Source organism: Lycorma delicatula, chromosome 1 (genome assembly GCF_047948215.1).
Source record: "Lycorma delicatula isolate Av1 chromosome 1, ASM4794821v1, whole genome shotgun sequence".
Taxonomy (NCBI): Eukaryota; Metazoa; Arthropoda; class Insecta; order Hemiptera; family Fulgoridae; genus Lycorma; species Lycorma delicatula.
Genome location: NC_134455.1, coordinates 36,153,717 through 36,173,548, shown reverse-complemented (window position 1 = coordinate 36,173,548; position 19,832 = coordinate 36,153,717). Strand labels below are relative to the sequence as shown.

Sequence of the window (19,832 nt, the reverse complement as noted above, 5' to 3'; positions counted from 1 at the left end):
TATCCCTTTTTAAGAGAGGGGATAGAAGTTCCCCTCTCTTAAAGAGGGAAGAATTACAGAGGGATAAATTTGTTAAGCACCTGCTATAAGTTATATAGCAGTATTGTCAATCATAGACTGCAAAGTATTTTGGAGGTAGTATTTAATGGAGGACCAGGTGGGTTTTTGAAGAGGCCAGTCGTGCATGGACAGTGTTTTTCTCTTCAGTAGATCATTGGAAAAAGAGTAGAGTTTAATTTAGAGACACATCTCTGTTTTGTAGACTATGAGAAGACCTTTTATAGGGTACTCAGAGGAAAATTATGGTACATCGTGATGAAAAAGGGATTCTACAACATTTAATAAATGTGATTAAAAGTATGTGTATGCAAAGACATCAACAATAATCGTCTGTGATGGGAGGATGACTGAGGAGTCTGTGATAAATAGAGGTGTACGGCAGGGTTGTCCTTTTTCTCCCTCTCTGTTTAATATATATATATATATATATATACAGATGAAATGTGTAGAGAATGGAAGAGTGCAGTGAGCCAAGGGATACAAATAAACCCTAATGTATCCATCAATAACATCTTATTTGTGGATGATCAGGTAATCCTTTAAAGAACAGAAGATGATTTGCAGAAGGCTGTGTTCTATCTGAATGGTTTAAGCTCTCAATATAATATGAAGATATCCCTGACAAAGACAAAACTCATGGCATTTCTGGAAAAGTTTCCTATTAAATCAAAAATCATTCTAGGAGATAAGATTCTTGAACAGGTGTCTCATTTTAATTATCTAGGCTGTGATATTACTTACGAGAACGATAGAGATTGCAATAAGAAGATCTCTAGATTTCAAGCCATTTGTGGAACAATAAGGAGAACACTGCACAGGAAGGTGCTGAATGAGACTCAAATGAAGTTTTATAAAGTGATGGCTGTTCGTGCTCTGTTGTATGGCTCTGAGGGTTGGATCTTATCAAAGAGACAGCTCAGTAAAATTCAGGCAATGGAAATGACATACCTGCATTTGGTAAAGGGGTGCACTAGACAAAATCGTTTTAAGAACAAGGATATCAGAAGAGAATTAAATGTTCTATCCTTGTGCAACACAGTTGCAGAGAACAGAGAGAGGTGGAAGGACCATGTTAATAGGATGGTAGACAGAAGGTTCTCCAAGGAAATAATACACTATCAACTGAAAGGCAAAAGAAGTGTGGGACAGTTAAGAAAGCGCTGGTAACCCTTTGAAACCAGAACAGGTGAATCGCCTATACCGTGATGGAAGAAGAAGAAGACATACAGGTTTCCAATCACATGAAGCTTTTCTTTACCTTTATTATTGTTTTAATTTTTAAAGTTCCAACTTTAAACATTGTAAAGTAGAGCACAAAAATTTGTTTAATTTTTGCTCATCCAAAAATGACCAATTTTTCATAACCTTCAAAGCATTTTTTCATGGCCTTCTTAGTAATAAAAAACTTTTAAGATTAATGCAATTGAAAGATTAATTAATTGCTAAGTAATGTATAAAAAGGGATGTTTTCAATTTTCTGCTGAGATATAAGAAGTTCAGTGAAAATAATGATTTATGAAGTCTGTTTTAATTAAAATTTTATTATAGATATTTTCTATGATTGTAATTTGTGTTCAAAATACCTTGGTCATCTTGATTACTCTGAACAAGCTATGGAAAAGCTGCTCTTTACAGCAAACAATAATATTCAAAATGAGCAGTGTAGTGAAATTGATCAACTAATAACTAATTAAAAACACTATTTTTATAAACTAACCTGGATGTATGATAAGTGTATTATGTTATATTATCTTGTATGTAATTTTGTTTTTCATAAGTTCTGTTGATAGACATTAAAAAATTAAACTTTCAAGTACGTATAATCTTATTCAAATATGTATATTATGTAAAGATATGACCAACCGTTCACATTGGTAAAGTTGAAAGCTTTGTGTGCTAAATCATTGCAGTAACATAATCTTTTGAATTTTTTCATGAAAATATTTTGGATAATCTCCAAAATAAAGGTGTTTACATATTATCAGATGAATCAGGATCCATATATAGTTGTTTTTTCAGATTTCGAATTCTAAGATATAACTGATTAATAAGGTACTTTTAAAAAAATTCAAAATATATATAATTTTTTTTTTTTTAAGTCGATCTAATATGCTCTCTCAGAATAATCTGATTTGAGAAAAAAGTTTCTCATTTTGATGTTATATTTGTACAAGTGTCATATTTGTGCTGGGTAAAAATGTCTGTAATAACTTATTTATTTGAATGAAATATGAAGTATTGTTATACATATTTATATGTTGGTAATCCGGCACAAGTTCTTGAATTTTGGTTCTCAGGTTGTCAAAATCTTTTTTTTTTTCTAATTTTTATTACTTATTATTATATATATTTCTAGTTATTAATTACTGATTTTTAATTACATTTTCATTTTTAATTACACTTAGTTATTAATTGGAGTTAATTATTATAAATATAACTATTATTGAGTACATAACATATTGTTTTTACATTAAGTAACTGGTAGTATCTTATAAATAAATAAAATAAAAAAGTTATTTAATATTCCAGTATTGTGTTCCTCATATTATCATAAAAAAAATCTTATTAGTACATATTTCTGGAAATGTTAAACATGTTTCTGTCTGTTTTTTTTTTTTTTAAATAAAAATTCATACATCCATAACTGACTGACATATTTTAATAAAACTTTGTTCACATACTTGAATTAATATTCACTACAAATGCCAATTTCTATGGTAGAAAAGTAGTATTTTAGCTTTTCATCCGGATTTTGAATGATTATTTTACAGTTCTAATCCTGATAAGGCATGGCATTTTTCTTTGCTATGATATTTCTTTACCATATTTTCACCCACAAGCTTCAAGATTATGAGGTGAACTATAAAGAAAAAGAATTTTTCAAGCCAAACACTGAAAAAAGTTAAAAAAACATGATTCCAGTTGTCATTACTTAATTCGCTACTTAAAAAGGAATGCAGCTGCCACTGGATTTCACTCAATAAATTTGGATATTTGAAGACTTCTAGAATAATTAAAAATCAATTAATTAATCAACATTATTTTCAATTAAATACATTCCGCATTTAAAATATCAATAAGCAATGGCATAGTAAACACTACTTCAATCAGAGAAATCCTGGCACTGAACTATTTTTTGCACAAATAATTTTTGTTTGAGCTTGATTGTTTGAATTTCTATATAAACAAATAAGATTGTAATACCATGTACAGTAAAATATATGGAATCTTAAGTTAATATAATCCAGATTTAATAAGAGTGATGTTTAAGTGACGATTCAAAATTTAACATAACTACCATTTTATCATTTTTAACTTTCCTTTTATTTATTTTGTAGAATAACTTGTATTCTACATTTTATTAAAATATCTTAAGCCATTCTAAAGAGTGAAAATTTTAGTTAAAAGACAGAAACACAGAGATGGAAAACTAAATATGCCCAGACTTATGTTTCAAAATTTGTTCACATTCTACTAAGAGGGAAGACCTACTACTGAAATATTAGACAATCTTCTTATATTTATATTTATATTTATCTGTGTTGGGTGCCATAACCTAACAGTTGTTAACATGAGACAAAGTAACTCACATAATAACATCGCCATTCTTAAGAATTATAGCCACCCTACACAAAACTTAGTAGAAAAAGGAAGAAGTAAAGTAGCTTCCTGTGTCTTCTTCAAATATTCTTGAAAAATCCAAAGTTCTTGTAATATTCACCCTTAGAGTGACATCTTCTCCAGTTCATCAAAGATTTGCTGTTTAATTAGCATCATTACTCTCAGATGCTAATCAGATGCCACTTAATCAGAAACACATTTTTACATTTGTCACAAATGTATAAAGGACTGGGATGGGCACTGTAAAGCAATAAACTGAGGTATTCTATTCTATGGAAACACTGATAATACATACACTGTTTCCACTCAATAGAGGAAATTTATGTATATCTAACATTTTTACTTTTTTTATTTTTTTTTAGCTGTTTCTTAGTGTTGTCTCAGCCTCTGCATATGGATATGATGGCTACACAACATGTTCAAAGCCCTACAGGTCATCTAAAAGTAGAATTGACCTTCCATGTGACTTCAGAAGTCGTAATTGGTGTACGATACCTGGATCGTCTTATCCGTGGTTAGTTTTTTAACAAAATATAATAGAAAGACAAAAAATTCATTTCTCTTTAAGTTTTTGAAAATGACATTACTCTTTCAAAACTCATTAGTTTTAGAATAAATTAATTGATTTAAATTAAATTTGATCACAAAGAAAAATATAATTTATATAAATTAATAAATATATGATTAAAAATAATTAATCTTGTTTATTCTTCTTTTTTTCTTATAGATTGTTAATTGTGTAGTTTTTCTGAGTTAATAAAAGTAAGATTAATCTTTATGTTATTTAAGAATTTTTTCTGTCCTTTATTTTAATAAAAAGACGTTAAAACCATAGATTTTAAACTACTACAATTACAACAAATTTCCTACTGGAAAAAATTTGACTTCTTTCCCCATTTTCTATCTTGGTTTTCTTCTGCAAGACTGCTTTTATTTAAGCTACATAAAAACCCTATGAGCATAGTCTTTGTGTTGTTTTATAGTAAGTTTGGTTTTCTCATAGATTGATATGATGATTGAAATAATCTAATCAAGATAATTCTTCTTCTACTTATTTACGTTTGAATAAGGTTGTTATGTAAAAAAAAAATGTCTGAAAAGTAGTGTCTGAAAAATATTATAAATAGAACTAGGGACTTTGTAAAGAGCAAAGTATAATGTAACAGAAGACAAAGAAGCTATTTATGGAATATTTTTGGAAGAATCAGTTGGACCTGAATACAGAAGGTAAGTTAGTAAGTATGGAAAATTATATACATACAACTTGGTATAGCTAAAGCATGTATATAATACATGATATATTTTTTTTACATATTATTTTATTTAGTAAATACTATTGCAGTACGTGTACTTTCAGTTGTCAGCTGAGTTATAGATCAATTAACATTTATACAAAATTATCAAAATTTTCAGGAAAGTAGGTTACTGTGTTGCTTTCAAAACTATAACAAAATGCAGAATATTACACAACATATTAAATAGACATACTACTGACAAACACAATAACCCAAGAATATATAAAATACTGAGTCCAGTACATTGGTCAGTAAGAATAAACATTCATCTACAGCTACAAAGCAAATTATTTCACACACATACACAAAACACAACACACACACTCATATATATACACAAACACAAACAGGATAATTTTAAACAAAGCTCATACCATTCACCATTAAATTACTAACACACTAAACCTAACAAGTCTCATACTAGATATACAAACCTAACACGTAGATATTTATAGATACTCGTAGGTGATCTAACTTATTTGTATTTGCATTGTCTGGTAAAAATGCATTTTTAACTTACTGTAGAAGTAGGATAATGTGTTTTGACAATTGTGTATATACTTTTTTTTCTGAGCACAGAACAAAGTGTCATTATCAGCGCCCAGACAGAATATTACTAAAAGAAGTTTTATGTCTGAGTCATGAGATATCCATGAATGAACCTAGTGTGCTTTATTCACAAATGGAAAATAATTACCTCCTCTCAACAATTACTTCTGCATGAAGAGCTCCAGTGTTCTGATCTGGATGAAGTTTATTGTTGATGACATCATTCCACTCACTCTGCCATTCATTACAAACCACCCTCTTCGTAAAACAGAAGATCATTCGAAACAACACAATTAGTGAAAGAAGGCTTCATACAGGCCTCTTTAAAACCTGTAACCTATACAAGGCTAAGAACAGGCCTCTTCAAACAATGCATTAATGAAATTTCTTGAAATTTCAATATGGCGGAGAATCAGCAGAAGCTCACAGTTGTGTTACACTGAATCATTTCAGATATAATAGACTATATCACAGACAACATGGTGTCTGGAGTACATATCGTCTGCAACATAATGCTAACATTGAGTTAACGTTAAGTAACCAATAGAACTGGAGATAATCATATATTTAGAAATAAAAATAGGTGATGAGCTCTGATGCCTAGCGAGGCAGTAGATCTTGAGCGTTCCTGATATAGATTAAGATGCTGGTTGGAGAACACCGCATCTAAAGTAGGATGGTTTGGCTGTGCTTTAATGCAAGCTACATAGGAGTAGATCATTTGGTTTCGTCTATACCAAAGAGTTGGTTCACCACAATCCACTGGTAGACTTACCACTGGGCCTGAACAAAACGCACCTGTAACAAAGCAGACAAATGAATAATGGACTACATCAAGCATTCTGAGAGCGATGGTCCATACGGACGAATAAGCCACACAGCTGCAGTACAAACGGAAACCAACCACAGCTCGATAGAAGCGAAACATACATACTTGATCAGCTTCCTAACCAGTGTTAGACAGAACTTTCAGCACGTCTAACATTTTTAGATATTTTACATTCAGCTCTTTTAAATGTATTCCCACGTCAATCGTTGGTCTTACTCTTTTATTCAATTGTATTTTACGATTAAAAAAATTTTTACATATTTTTAAACACAAAATAGTGTTTATAACAAAATAATAAAAATATTAAATGATCTTTTTTATACATTTGTATTTTTGGTTATAATAAAATTGTACTCCAGATTAATTGGATTTAGTTCTGATTGGAGCTTGAAAGATGTAAAGTAAATAAAGTATAATTAAACCATTTATTTCAATTTAATGACATTAGTTGTACGTAAAGTTTAAATAGAAAAAATAAAATTGAAAACAATTTAATAAATTAATAAATTTGAAGATTAGTTAGAACATGCAGTTGAAAGCAAATTTAAACTGAAACACTAAAAATTCTTCAAAAATAATACTGAAAAAAACAATGTGTTTTAAATGAATAATAAAACAAATAAAATGAAATTGTACTTACAGAATTTTCATGAATATCGTTTCATATGCTCCTCTCAACTTGTGAGTAACTTACTTGAATACATCAGGATTTTTAAAACTTCAAAGAATTTAGAAATATTATTTAGTGTTTGTAAACTTCTTTAGCCATTACCAATTTGAAGAATCCTGGGATCAGGAATAATATGATTTTAATTAATGTTATAAATATTAATTTATTTATTTGTTATAAAAATAAAATAAATAAATAAAATAATAATTAAATATAAAAATAAGATAATATTAAATTATTTTTATGTTATAAATATTAAATTGTGTTCATGTTCTTGTTAAGTTTTTACTAGTTACATTCATATTAGAAAATGGCAAAAGTTGTTTCTGCCTAAAAGTGAGGCTGAACCCTTCACCCTACTTTTGAAATGCTATATTACTTAAATTTCAATCAGATAAAAATTAAATAAACCTGCAAGTTTCATTCAAGATGGGTGTTTTCAGGAGTGATACCTAAAGAGACAGATAGATAGTAGAATTTTATTTACCAATTTAAAATACACATCCATGCATGCACACACACTCTCACATACACATACACACACACACACACACACACACACACAAACTATACTTTATGTATAACGATAAATATGGTTTTGTTCGTACACATGTGCGTGCATGCAGACATGTTTGTAATAGTGTTTTCTATAAATGAAAATGTTTGTTTTTAAAACTGTCACCCTTTTATGTCTTAAACTACCTAATTTATACAAAAATATTTTGCCTAGAACTTTAATATTCCTTTTCAAGCATTTTTTTATTATCATGTAGTGTTTTATTTACTATCCAATGAAAATTACCTTAATGTTTTGTTAAAATAATGTTCAAAGAGATTTTTATGATAACAAGTTATCAATAAAAAACTGTTCTTTGTGTAATAAACATCATTAAACACTGCTCTGAGAGCTTCATAAATGTGCCATCAAACATGAACTTGTTTACTTGCGAAATGCAGATTGTAGATTGCCAAGTATAAAACTTAGTAAAAACTATGAGAATAATTTATTAAGCTTTATTTTTTAAATCTCTTTTTAGATATGGTGAACTCTTATGGGTAATTCTGCAGATTCCAGAAGGTTATTCTTAATACAAAATAGAGTAATACATATTCTACCTCATAATAAATATCCTAACTGTTGCAGATAGTTATTCAAAGAATTAAAAATATTAACTGTATTATTACTTTAAAAAAAAACTCAACTAGAATACCATTGTAATTAGCAGAACCTGAAAATGTATTTGTAATACTTTAATTTTGAGTATCTACTGATAATATATGAGGCCACCTACTGAAGCTTATTTCAAAAAACATTTGATACAATACTAATAAAAATATTACTAACTTAATGCTATAAACTAAATTTTATAGTCCCCAAAGAAATTTTAATGCATTTCTAACATTCTGTGATCATTTATAGGCCTACATATAATTTTAGCTTGTAGATTATAATTCTATAATGTTTAGGTTTTCATTATACGCTAAAAGATAATTAGTCAATTTTCTATTTCATTAACTTGTATTCAACAGAATTTTACATAAAATATTCATTCTTTGTACATATTATAATATGTAATGAATGATTTACTTTACTTTTGCTGAACTTGAATAATGGTTTATAAATAAAATATGTATGCATTTTAAATCAATTAAAAGCAAATGTTGCTTTATATTATATTAAGACATGTATGTATTACGGTGTGGTATGGTAAAAACTGTACCATACCATTTGGAGTATATATGAATAGCTTAAATTAAATTGTGGTTACTGATACTCTTATTTCTGTATATTTCTTTTTCATAGTTGATAATTTTATGAAAGAATTATTGATGTGCATTTACTTTTTTTCATGTATTAAGAAAATAAAAAAAAAAACAAAAGTTAATCAGTAATATTATAACAAATAATAATAATATTTACAATTATTTCAAAAGTTTAATGCTTACCTAGAAAATATACAAAATAATTTTTACAATGAACTTAAACTTTTTAAAATTTGTTATAAATAGTGATGACAAATTTATTACTATTCTTTTTAATCTTAAGTTTTATTCATTATTTATTTATTTTTTACAGGAGAGCTGTTAGGAGATTTGTATTTGAAAACCATGGGCTGATGAGAAGAATGTATGGTGATGAACGACATATATCTGTTCTTAGGTCAGAGATTGAATCAAATGATGTCGATTACCAGAGTGAAGCTGGGTGGTCTTTCCATGATTCAATTTTAAAAAATTACCAACCAAAAAATGAACCAAGAAGCACTGTCAGCACAAGTACAACTTCTACCACTACAACTACTACAACTACAAGTACTACACCTTCAACTACATCTACAACAAGTACATCTCCAATAACATCACAGGAACCAATAATTACTACAACTGGTAGTGAATTCAGCTCTAGCACTATCAGTGATGATGATCCATTTACAACAGAAGTAAACTTTGAGTCAACCACAGTTGAGTCTGAGCAGACTACCAAGCACACTGAACCAGAACATTCCAGTCCACAATTATACAAACATGAACTTTTTGAAAAACAACAAACTACTGAGGAGACACCATTATACAAACTTAGAGGAGTGTAGGTTAAATTGTTTTTAATTAATTACTTAATTGGTTATTGTATTACTTGACTTAAAAAAATGCTAGTCCTAAAAACTGACCATTAAAAACTATGTGTAGGCCTCTGTAGTTCGTGTAAAGGTATTATGTAACATAAAGTCTAAACACCAGGTTTCATTCTTAGTACAGACATTTTTATCATATAATGATTTCTTATAATGCTTAAATTAAATAAAATCCTCTTTTAAGTTCTTTAAAATGTCAAGGATTCTACTAACTTTAGAAATTGAGAAAATTAGCATGTAATCATTAACTTGTTATTTTGTATATGTATTACTTGAGCAAAAAATAGTTAGAGAAATAAAAATTGACTTAATGTTAGTAAACATTATTATCATTGCAGCAATAAGCAGGTATGCCATTACATGGGTAATAGATGACCTACTTTAGCATTTGCCTAGTAGAATCAAAGAAAATCATAAAAAGTAAAATTAATAGTTCATAATGAAACAATTCAAAATAAAATAAATGAATAAAGTTAGGTTGTTAAAATTATATTCATTTATAAAAGGTACTAATAGTTACAATAATGAAAACCTTTTAAGACATATTTTAGGTTTACAGCCCATAATAATGTGAATTTGGTTCATAACATGTGGTTATTAAAAAAAAAAAAAATGGTATAAAATTTTTTCTTTTAATGGAAACGTTTTTTTAGATTTACAAAATTTTACCTTCATAAATGATTGTATGCATAAATGCACTGTTTTAGCTTATATCATTTTGTATTCCCTTTTATTCTTTGCAACACCAGGAATAGTTCACGGAAAAGCAATAAAATGGGAGAATGTTGAAGGAAAACTGAGAGATATGAGACACCTAATGATTTTTATTTATTCGTTCCTAGTCTCACTTCCGTTATTATGCACTCAAATCTCTTATTAGTTATAGACCATAGAAAAAATTGGAGTTTTCCTTAGTATGCACCTCATATGCTACTTCACCTTTTTAGCAACTTTTTGAGAGGAAGCAAGAGTCCTTGAAAAAACCCACAGGAAGAGTTGTCACCTCTTTAAGGAAGTGGCTGCTCTAACAGGTACCAGTCAATAAAAATGTTAGAACCAAAGAAGCCAGTAAATCAGGGAATAAAGAATGAATAAAAATTACAGATTAAAAGAACACTGATGAAAAGGATAAAGAACAGTAGGGGATGATCAACCCACAATGTAGTTTAACTGCTTTTCTATCTCCTCAGTATTTCTTTTATTGATGACCAGAATTAGGATATTATCTTAAAAGATCAAAATACTTAGATTTTCTATTTGTAAATTATTTAATTAATAATCTATTTATTCCCTTATTTAATCCATTGTGTATCACTGTATCACTTTACCATATTTGTTGCTTCACCCTAGTTTTAGCATCCTGCAGGTACAAATTTAATATTTCAACTGATTTGAAATATTAAATTTTGTCATACTTTATGGATTATGTCTTTTCAGTAGAGAATTAATTCATTGATTTTGAATAATTGTTTTTTTTTTGTTGTCAGAAATGCATGTCCTGTTAAAGAAGAGGTTGTAGCACCTTTTTGGGCAAACAATACACGAGGAGAAGTTCTTGCTCTACTCAACTTATATCCTTTTGAACAGTATGTTCATTGGGAACGATGCACGTAAGTTTATTTGAAAATCAATTTTGATTTAAGAATCTTAAGTAAAGGGTAGGCAGCTATTTGTGGCAAAAATTTCTGGTAGTTGGTTAAGAATCATTTTTAAAGCATTTCTTTTGTATTTCTATGCTTTTGATTCTACATTCAAAAGTTTTAGTTTGTTTTTATCTCTTATCAAAGCAATAACATTGCTTTAGGACCAGTTATGCCTAGTATAAAGTAAATAAGATCCATCTCCTCCATAACAGCAGATGGAGTCAAGGTGGTTACTCAGTGCACCATTGCATAAAGGAATACATAGAAAAGAGATGGCAGATATTTTAGTAAAGAAGGGAACAAAAAACACTTTAGCAGCAACTGTAAAATTATCATCAAGTGATATATTAATAAAAAATTAAAATTATAAAATATAATGGGATAACTCATGATAAGAGCAAAAGACAGATTGTGTCATTTGACATCAATGCACTTCTTGAACATCCGAGAAGGGAAACAACGGCAGCATTTAGAAAAATTGCAAGCCATGTATGCCTAACAGAATAGCATAAAATTTGTTTCTATACTTACCTAAGAAGTGTAATATGTAAAGAAGTATTTAAGAAGACAACATTATGAGCTTGGACCAATTTATATATATTTTAGATAGAAAATTTTTACTTAGCATAAAATATTAGGTAGAACCTGAAGTACTAATCCCTTAAGTCTAGTGTGAAAAAAAATCCTTGCAAATGCAGATCACCGAAACAATCTATTCTTGATCTTATTCATGAAGGAGAACTCCTTTCATTATCTTCTGCAGTAGCAAATACCTTAGCAAAATCTATCCTCTCGGTGTCTCCCACTTCATCGTATAATAACGATTTTCAGAGGTATAAGATACAGATGGAAGTATTATTGTTAGACATTGGTGATTCGGTTGGCAAATTAAACGCCCCATTCATATTAAGTGAACTGTCACATGCACTTAAAAACTCACGTGACACTTCCCCTGGACCTGACAACATTTACCTTGGTATGCTGTCACACCTTCCTAATTCGGTGCTACAACTGCTATTAAACATTTATAATGGTTTATTATTTGAACAAGTCTTCCCACCCAGCTGGTCAGAAGCCATTATCATAACAGTACTTAAACCTGGTAAAGACAAAGCAAACCCCTCAAGCACCTATCCACCTCATATCCTCTGTTGGAAATAAACCTTATAAATTTTATGTTTGACCTTACAATATACAATAAACAATCAACACCACCAACTGCCTTCCAGCAAATGTTTCAGTATATTCTTTCCAAGATAAACCCAGATGCAGTAGTATACACTGAGGGATCAAAACAGAACGATACTGTTGGTTGCGCGTTTGTTCTCAATGATAGAACTTATATGTTAGGTCTACTTGGTATTACAATATTAATATTAAATTTTTAATATTTTAGTTTTATTGTTAGTTATAATTTTTAAGTCAGTTCTTATTATTTTTGTTATCCAAGAAGGGGCCCTTACACCCTTCTCGGACATTGTAAAATTTTATTTATTTTTAGTTAAATTTTATATATATATATATATATATATATATATATATATATATATATATTTTAATAATATTTATGATTATTTTAATTCTATGTTTACAGCTGTGGTATTAATTTTAAGAAATTTTTATCTGTGGTATTAGTTGTAAGTTTTTTTTATTTAAATTTTTAGACTGTTTGCAGTTAATAGTTTTTTTTAATGAAAACCTTTTATTCTGAGCGATGATCCAACATGAAAGTGTTTTTCACCCTCCCAAAAAAAGAACCTTTAGTACAATCCCTCTTGGATCATTATATTTTTTACTTATAAAGAACAAATGAAAGTATTGAAGTGTAGTAGAGGTAAAGTAGATGGACACTGAATATAAAAATAGAACTAGAAAGGACTATGGAGATAGAAGAATTTTATTATTTGAGAAGTAGAATTACTAAAAATAGATGAAGCAGGAGTGATATAAAATCCTGAATAGTACAGCAAAATGAGCTTTCAGTCAGAAATATAATTTGCTTACATCAAAAATTAGTTTAAACATCAGAAAACATCTTTGAAAGTATATGTTTTTTGTGCAGCTTTACATGGAAGTGAAACTTGGACAATTGGAGTATCTGAGAAGAAAAGATTAGAAGCATTTGAAATGTGGTGCTAAAGGAGAATATTAAAAATCAGATGGGTGGATAAAGTGACAAATGAACAGGTGTTGTGACAAATTGATGAAGAAAGAAGCATTTGGAAAAATATGCTAAAAAAAGAGACAGAATTATAGGCCACATCTTAAGGTATCCTGGAATAGTCGCTTTGATATTGGATGGACAAGTAGCAGGGAAAACTTGTGCAGGAAGGCAATGTTTAGAATATGTAAAACAAATTTTTAGGGATTTAGAACATAGGGATATACCAAAATGAAACGACTAGCACTAGATAGGGAATCTTGGACAGTTGTATCAAATCAATCAAATGAAGCAAGACAAAAAAAAAAGTGATATTGTTATTATTTATTAAAATATCCTCTTCAATGGGTGCCTGAACAACTACTTTTGTTCCAAAATAGCTCAAAGACATGAAAACATTCAATTAATAATATTTTCGTAGTACTTCGTAAATATTTTTGTAATTTAATTTTGAATTAAATATTTTGTGTTTCAGCAACAATAAACAATGTTGTCAAGAGTACACATTGAAATTCTTCAACTATAAATAGTAATATTCTAATCAAGACTCTCATGTTAGCATTCATTTTATACATAGATACTATATTATTAAACTAGTTGTATTAAATCTATATTTATCAACATCTTACATGAAGTTTGTAAAATTTTTTTTTTTTATAGTATGTTTACAGATAAAAGATTTTTAAATTTTTAATAAAACTGCTATTTACTCAGGATAGGAGTTCTTAGATAAATTGTAAATTACCCAGAAACTGTAAATCAGTCAAGGAATCAGTTTAAACAAAAATTAGTTGGTTTATGTAATCTTTCTCAAAAATATTGTCGGCTATAAATAAATATTATCAGCTAAAAATATTGTTAGTAATAATAACTAATACATTTGTCAGGAACATCTGTCTGATTTCTATACTAGTTTGTACTTTAATTTTTTTGGTGGAATGTTTTAACTCTTTTTACACAGACTGTATAAGAAAATATCCAATTAACTGATTTACTTAAGTTTATTACTTTACAACATATCAACCAAAAGATAAAAAAATATACTATAAACCAAACTTTACAATTAAATAAAAAGAATAAATAAATTAACTTTCTTGATCTCGCCATATCAAAAAAAGTATTTAAAATAATAAATTTTTATTTAAATTCAATAACAAAACAGTAAATTTTAATTGCAGAAGAATAGTTAATTTTATTTCAGTTATTATGTTAGCAAACCTTTATAAATTTATAGCTTTAATTAACTGAAACTTGTCATTACATAACAACATATATATAAATTAAAATATTTAAATATACTGTTAATAAAGAATGGGAATCATTAAATAACGTTACAACAGTTAAACATAGAAAGATTAAATTTAGCACTGCTTCTTCCTCAAAAGAATCTATTTTTTGGTAAAACCACAACCCAAGCTGCCACAGGAATCTCCATGGGGAGCAATTCAAAAATTCTTAATGGAAAGAATAGATTTGTGACACACTATTTTAAAGAATATTGAGAAACAAATCTTTTCATGTTTTCATGTAAACCCATCAGGGTATGACAATCACAACCAAAATGACAACCATTTAATAGTTTTCTCAAAGATAGTTTAAAAAATGACCTAAAGTACCTCTTAAGTAACTACTCAAAAGTAAAAGATTAAAAAAAAATTCAGCAAATGTTCCTTATTATATAATATGCCCCTCCTTTTATACTGCTTACTAGCTGACCTGGCAATGCTTTGCCATTGCTAGATTTGGTTGTATATATAGGATAAATGTATAGTATAAATGTATACAGAAAATTCACAGGCGTGCGCACAACTCACCAAAGTTTCATTGCAATCGGATGAATTGTAATTTTTTCACATTTCATTTTATTATACCATTTATTCTATCATAATGGTAATAATACACCAAATTCCTTCCTACATGAATCAGGATCATCAAATCCCCTAGGAATAAAAAATAATATTGATAAAATTCCATCCCATCCTTATTTCACAATCAAGGACATTATAGGAATACCAGTAACAATAATAATATTTATGATAATAATTACATAAGTCCATTTCTTACAATAGATCCAGAAAACTTTACACCTGCTAACCCACTAGAAACCCATACGAACAAATAAAGATTCATTTTTATACATATACTTGCAGATCCAGCTATGCTTCACTGTTGCTATGTTTGAGTATAAATATATATATATAATATATAAAGATTAAATGAACACAATTTTGATTTCAAACAAAAGTTTGATAAAACATTAAAAAACTAAACATTAAGGAATTCACAAAATTTAACCTTTCAATGTACCCCCATTTCCCCTTTCTCCATTTCCTATTTCTTTCTCCATAATTCCCCTTTTATATTTCCTCATTTCCCCCTTCCCCTTATCTCTTTTCCCCCTTTTCCATTTTTTATTTTTTCCTTTCCCATTGTTTGAATTAGAGTGAATACATCAATAAAATGTTCTGTTATAATCGACACATGCAGAATGAGCCTACTTCTTACACTTTATACACTACACCCATTGCATCCAGGTTTTTATTTATTAAATGGATGTAAACAAATTATACACAAGTAATCCTCATCAGAATTGCTGTCTTTAGCTGGTTTTGGTTTCCTTGATTTCTTTGTCTCCATTTTATCTGGTTTACTTTTTTTTTTAATCTCCGGTACCGCCGTTAGGTATTGCTTCAGAGGATGAAATAAATGATTTGTAGCGTGTATGAAAATGCCATGCCTGAACTGGATTCGAACCCAGAACCTCCGGATGAAAGGTCAAGATGCTACCACTCGCATCATGGAGGCTGGCATTTTATCTGATTATCTTAAGTTTAATTTATGCCTTGATTTCTTTTTCTTATGGTGATGTTTTCTTTGTCTTGCTTCTTCTGAGTGTGAATTTCTTCCTTTACAGGAGTATTTGTGAGGATGCTTGATTTCACTTCTTTTTACCCCGGTTTGTTTGCGTTCTTGGAGCCGCTTTTAAGGACGAATTTCTTTCAGTGTTGCAATAGGTCTAACTGCAGACATCTCATTCAAGCTGGACCGATCATTTGCAGGCATCTTGTTCCTTGTTGATGTGGCAGTCCCTTCTTCAGATGAACTGTCTTTTGTTGGCATTGACAACTCATCGTTTCCATAATTACTCCCTATGTCGTTTTCTCTGTGGGTAACAGCTGAGCAAATAAATATATTTTCATTTAATGTCCAAATTCTTTCCATATTCATAAACACAAAAATGAACAAAACAACCTTCCTCCAGCAGCTTGACACTCAAACTACATGAGCACATGGCATAGAATGTAGGAAGAGGTTTGTATATATTTGGAGTTGCTGCTGTCAGCAGACACTTAAAAAATTACAATGTATCAACCTGCCTCCGTATCAACTAGCCCTGTCCTCTGCTATAGTTTTTGCAAAATTTTTCTTTTCATTTAACTAGTATATATTCTGAACATGAGCCAAATCAGACCATAGATGCAATTTTTCCAAATATCGCGACTCCATCGCCATCTAGCGGGTCCTTTTTTTTTTACGGAGGTATTTCTTTCCACGTAACATATATTCTGAATATGAACCAAATCGGACCATAGGCAAAATTTTTCGAAATATATCTACCCCAGTGCCACCTAGCGGGTCCAAACTAATTCAGAAACCTTCGAAGGCGTGCGCACAACTCACCAAAGTTTCATCGCAATAATCGGATGAATGGTGCAGGAACGCATAAACAAACAAACAAAGATTCATTTTTGTATATATATATATATATATATATATATTAAATGAATACTATTTTGTTTTCAAACACAAGTTTGATAAAACATTAAAAAACTGAACATTAAGGAAATCACAAAATTTTACCTTTCACTTTTACCCTATTTTCCTTTTTCCCTATTTCTCTGTTTCCCTGTTCCCCATTTCTCTATTTTTCCCCCCCATCACCCCTTCTCTTTTCCTCCTTTCCCTTTTCCCGTTCCCCATTTTACCCTTTCTCTTTTTTATTTTTTTAATTTTTCCCTTCTCCTCTTTCCCTTTTCATGCCTCTTTTCCCTTCCCCTTTTCTCTTTCCCCTTTCCCCATTTCCCCTTTACCTTTTTCCCGTGTGTAAATTGGACTAGTAGTTTTTTAGTCTACAGTGGACACACATATGAACATTGCCTTTTATGTGTATATATAGAAGAAGAAGAAAGTCTGTATATATATATATATATATATATTTCACCAAAGTTTCATCGCAATCGGGTGAATGGCATAGAAACACATATGTAACAAACATTCATATATATATATATAAATTCATTGATTTAAATAATATTTATTATATACATATATGCATTAAGTATATTAATTATATATGTACATACCGTATATTCATAATATTAATACTGCTTATTTTCATGATTTTACAATATTTATAAATGTGTTTGATGAATTATTTTACTTACTTTATATTAACCATTATTTTCTCAAAGTATATATTTCTCTTCGAAGATATCTTTAAATTTTTCTTTCTTTCTAATGTATATCAATTTCAAGTATCTGTCTATTGCTGTTTATGTTTAACAATATGTTTTTACTAACATTTGAAAGTCTGTAAGTCATATCTGCTTGAATTTTGAGTGTTTGCTAATTATGACTAATAAGAATTTCATTGGATTATTATGTAAATAAAAAATAGAAGCTGTTAATGGAAAATAAATAAAATAATTTCAAGTTAATAATGTAGAAAAATATTTGATATTATTTTTTTTTAAATCTTCTTTAGTTGCTCAACTATTATAAAATGGTTAAAATAAAAGTAAAAATGAACTTTTAAAACATAATTTTTGGGTGAAATATCACAAAATCTTCAGGTACGGTGACATTATTACTAATACTATAAAATAAATTATATTTTCTCTAATGTAACTTACTAAAAGTGTATATGTATATAAATATAAATTTTTATATTAAACATTGATTTTCATGCAATAAATATAAATTTGTTAAGGTTTGAGAACAAGCAGATGTTCTGTCGACAAGGTTGTCGCTGTGAACAGCAATACAGACTGCATCGTCTTCTAGCATATGATCCCAGCAATGATTGCAGAGGTATTTTTTCTGATTGGTTTAAATTTCCATCCTGTTGTGTCTGCCGTTGTTATGATCTTCCTAGTGAACTGAGACTTACTTCACGCAGCCCACGTACTGTACCCAAAGAAAAACAGCCAGAAAGTTAATGAAAATAACTTACTGGGTATACAATGAAAAATATATTATTCTTTTAAATTTTATTTTACTGTGACATAACTGATTACAGGGGAAAAACAACATAACATGATAAAAGCAATAATTATCTGTGAATTTCTAGAATATCATGATAATACAGAAAATTAAAAATCCATGAAAATCTACAGTATGTCTTATCATTCATGTATAAAGCACATGTTCCCTCTTTTTCAGTGTCACACATGTATAATAACTGACTTGATTTTAATGACAATACTATCTTTATTGCTCAATTGAATTGTAATTGGAAAGCAGTATAACCCTATGGAAAGTGAGTATATTTTTTTTCATAATTAATATAGACACTGTAAAATTAATGAAGTGTATTGTAAAAAAATCTTTATGTAATCGGTAAATGTTGAATAAACTATTTCATGTGCTTAACCATTCAAAACTTCTGAACAGTGGATAAAGTAATTTAAAGACATCATTCTTTTATGAAATCGTCAAAAAAAATATAGAAAGAAATCTTTGTTTTAAAACATACAAAATTTACAATGAAAATTAATATGAAACTGTATTCAATTATACCTTCGTCTGTTTCATAAGTTTTTTTATTGAGATAAGAATATGTAAGGTGATAAAAACTACAAGAAAATAAAGTTTCTGTCTAGAACAATAATCTTACTGTGATTTATGATGAAGTTTTAACTCTATTCTTCAGTAATTTTTTTATTTATTTAATATTATTATATATGTAAATAAAGATGTTATATTTTAAAATTTAGATTTATCTAGAATAATATGTAATAATTATTTATTATTAGTTATATAGTGTAAATATAAGTTATAACATATTTTTACATAATCATGTAGGCACCATATATAAATCAGTCTGTTGATCAGAGTGGTGGATAAAAAATTCATTATATGTTTTAAAAATTGTGTATGATTCATTTTCAAAATACCCTGAATGTTTCCCATAATCATTAACAGCCACTGAAAATTGAAGATGCTGATAATTTCTCTGAAAAGCCTTTAGAAAAACAACTTTCATTAATTTGAAAATGAGTAATTTACACATTTCAAAAATGTTGTATCTTAATTTTAAGTTAGTAATGTATAATATTCACTTCTGACTGCCTGCAATGCATTATTACATC

General features: G+C 28.8%; 1 protein-coding gene across 1 annotated transcript; it reads left to right on the top strand.

Moving 5' to 3' along the window:
* Positions 1-666: 666 nt before the first annotated feature.
* On the top strand, positions 667-19,205 carry LOC142317475 (protein spaetzle 4-like). The gene is made up of 5 exons (XM_075354041.1): positions 667-1,017; positions 4,044-4,195; positions 9,102-9,611; positions 11,145-11,267; positions 18,452-19,205. Exons 1-5 carry the CDS (start codon positions 667-669, stop codon positions 18,678-18,680), a joined length of 1,365 nt encoding a protein of 454 aa, XP_075210156.1. The 3' UTR covers positions 18,681-19,205.
* Positions 19,206-19,832: the final 627 nt, after the last annotated feature.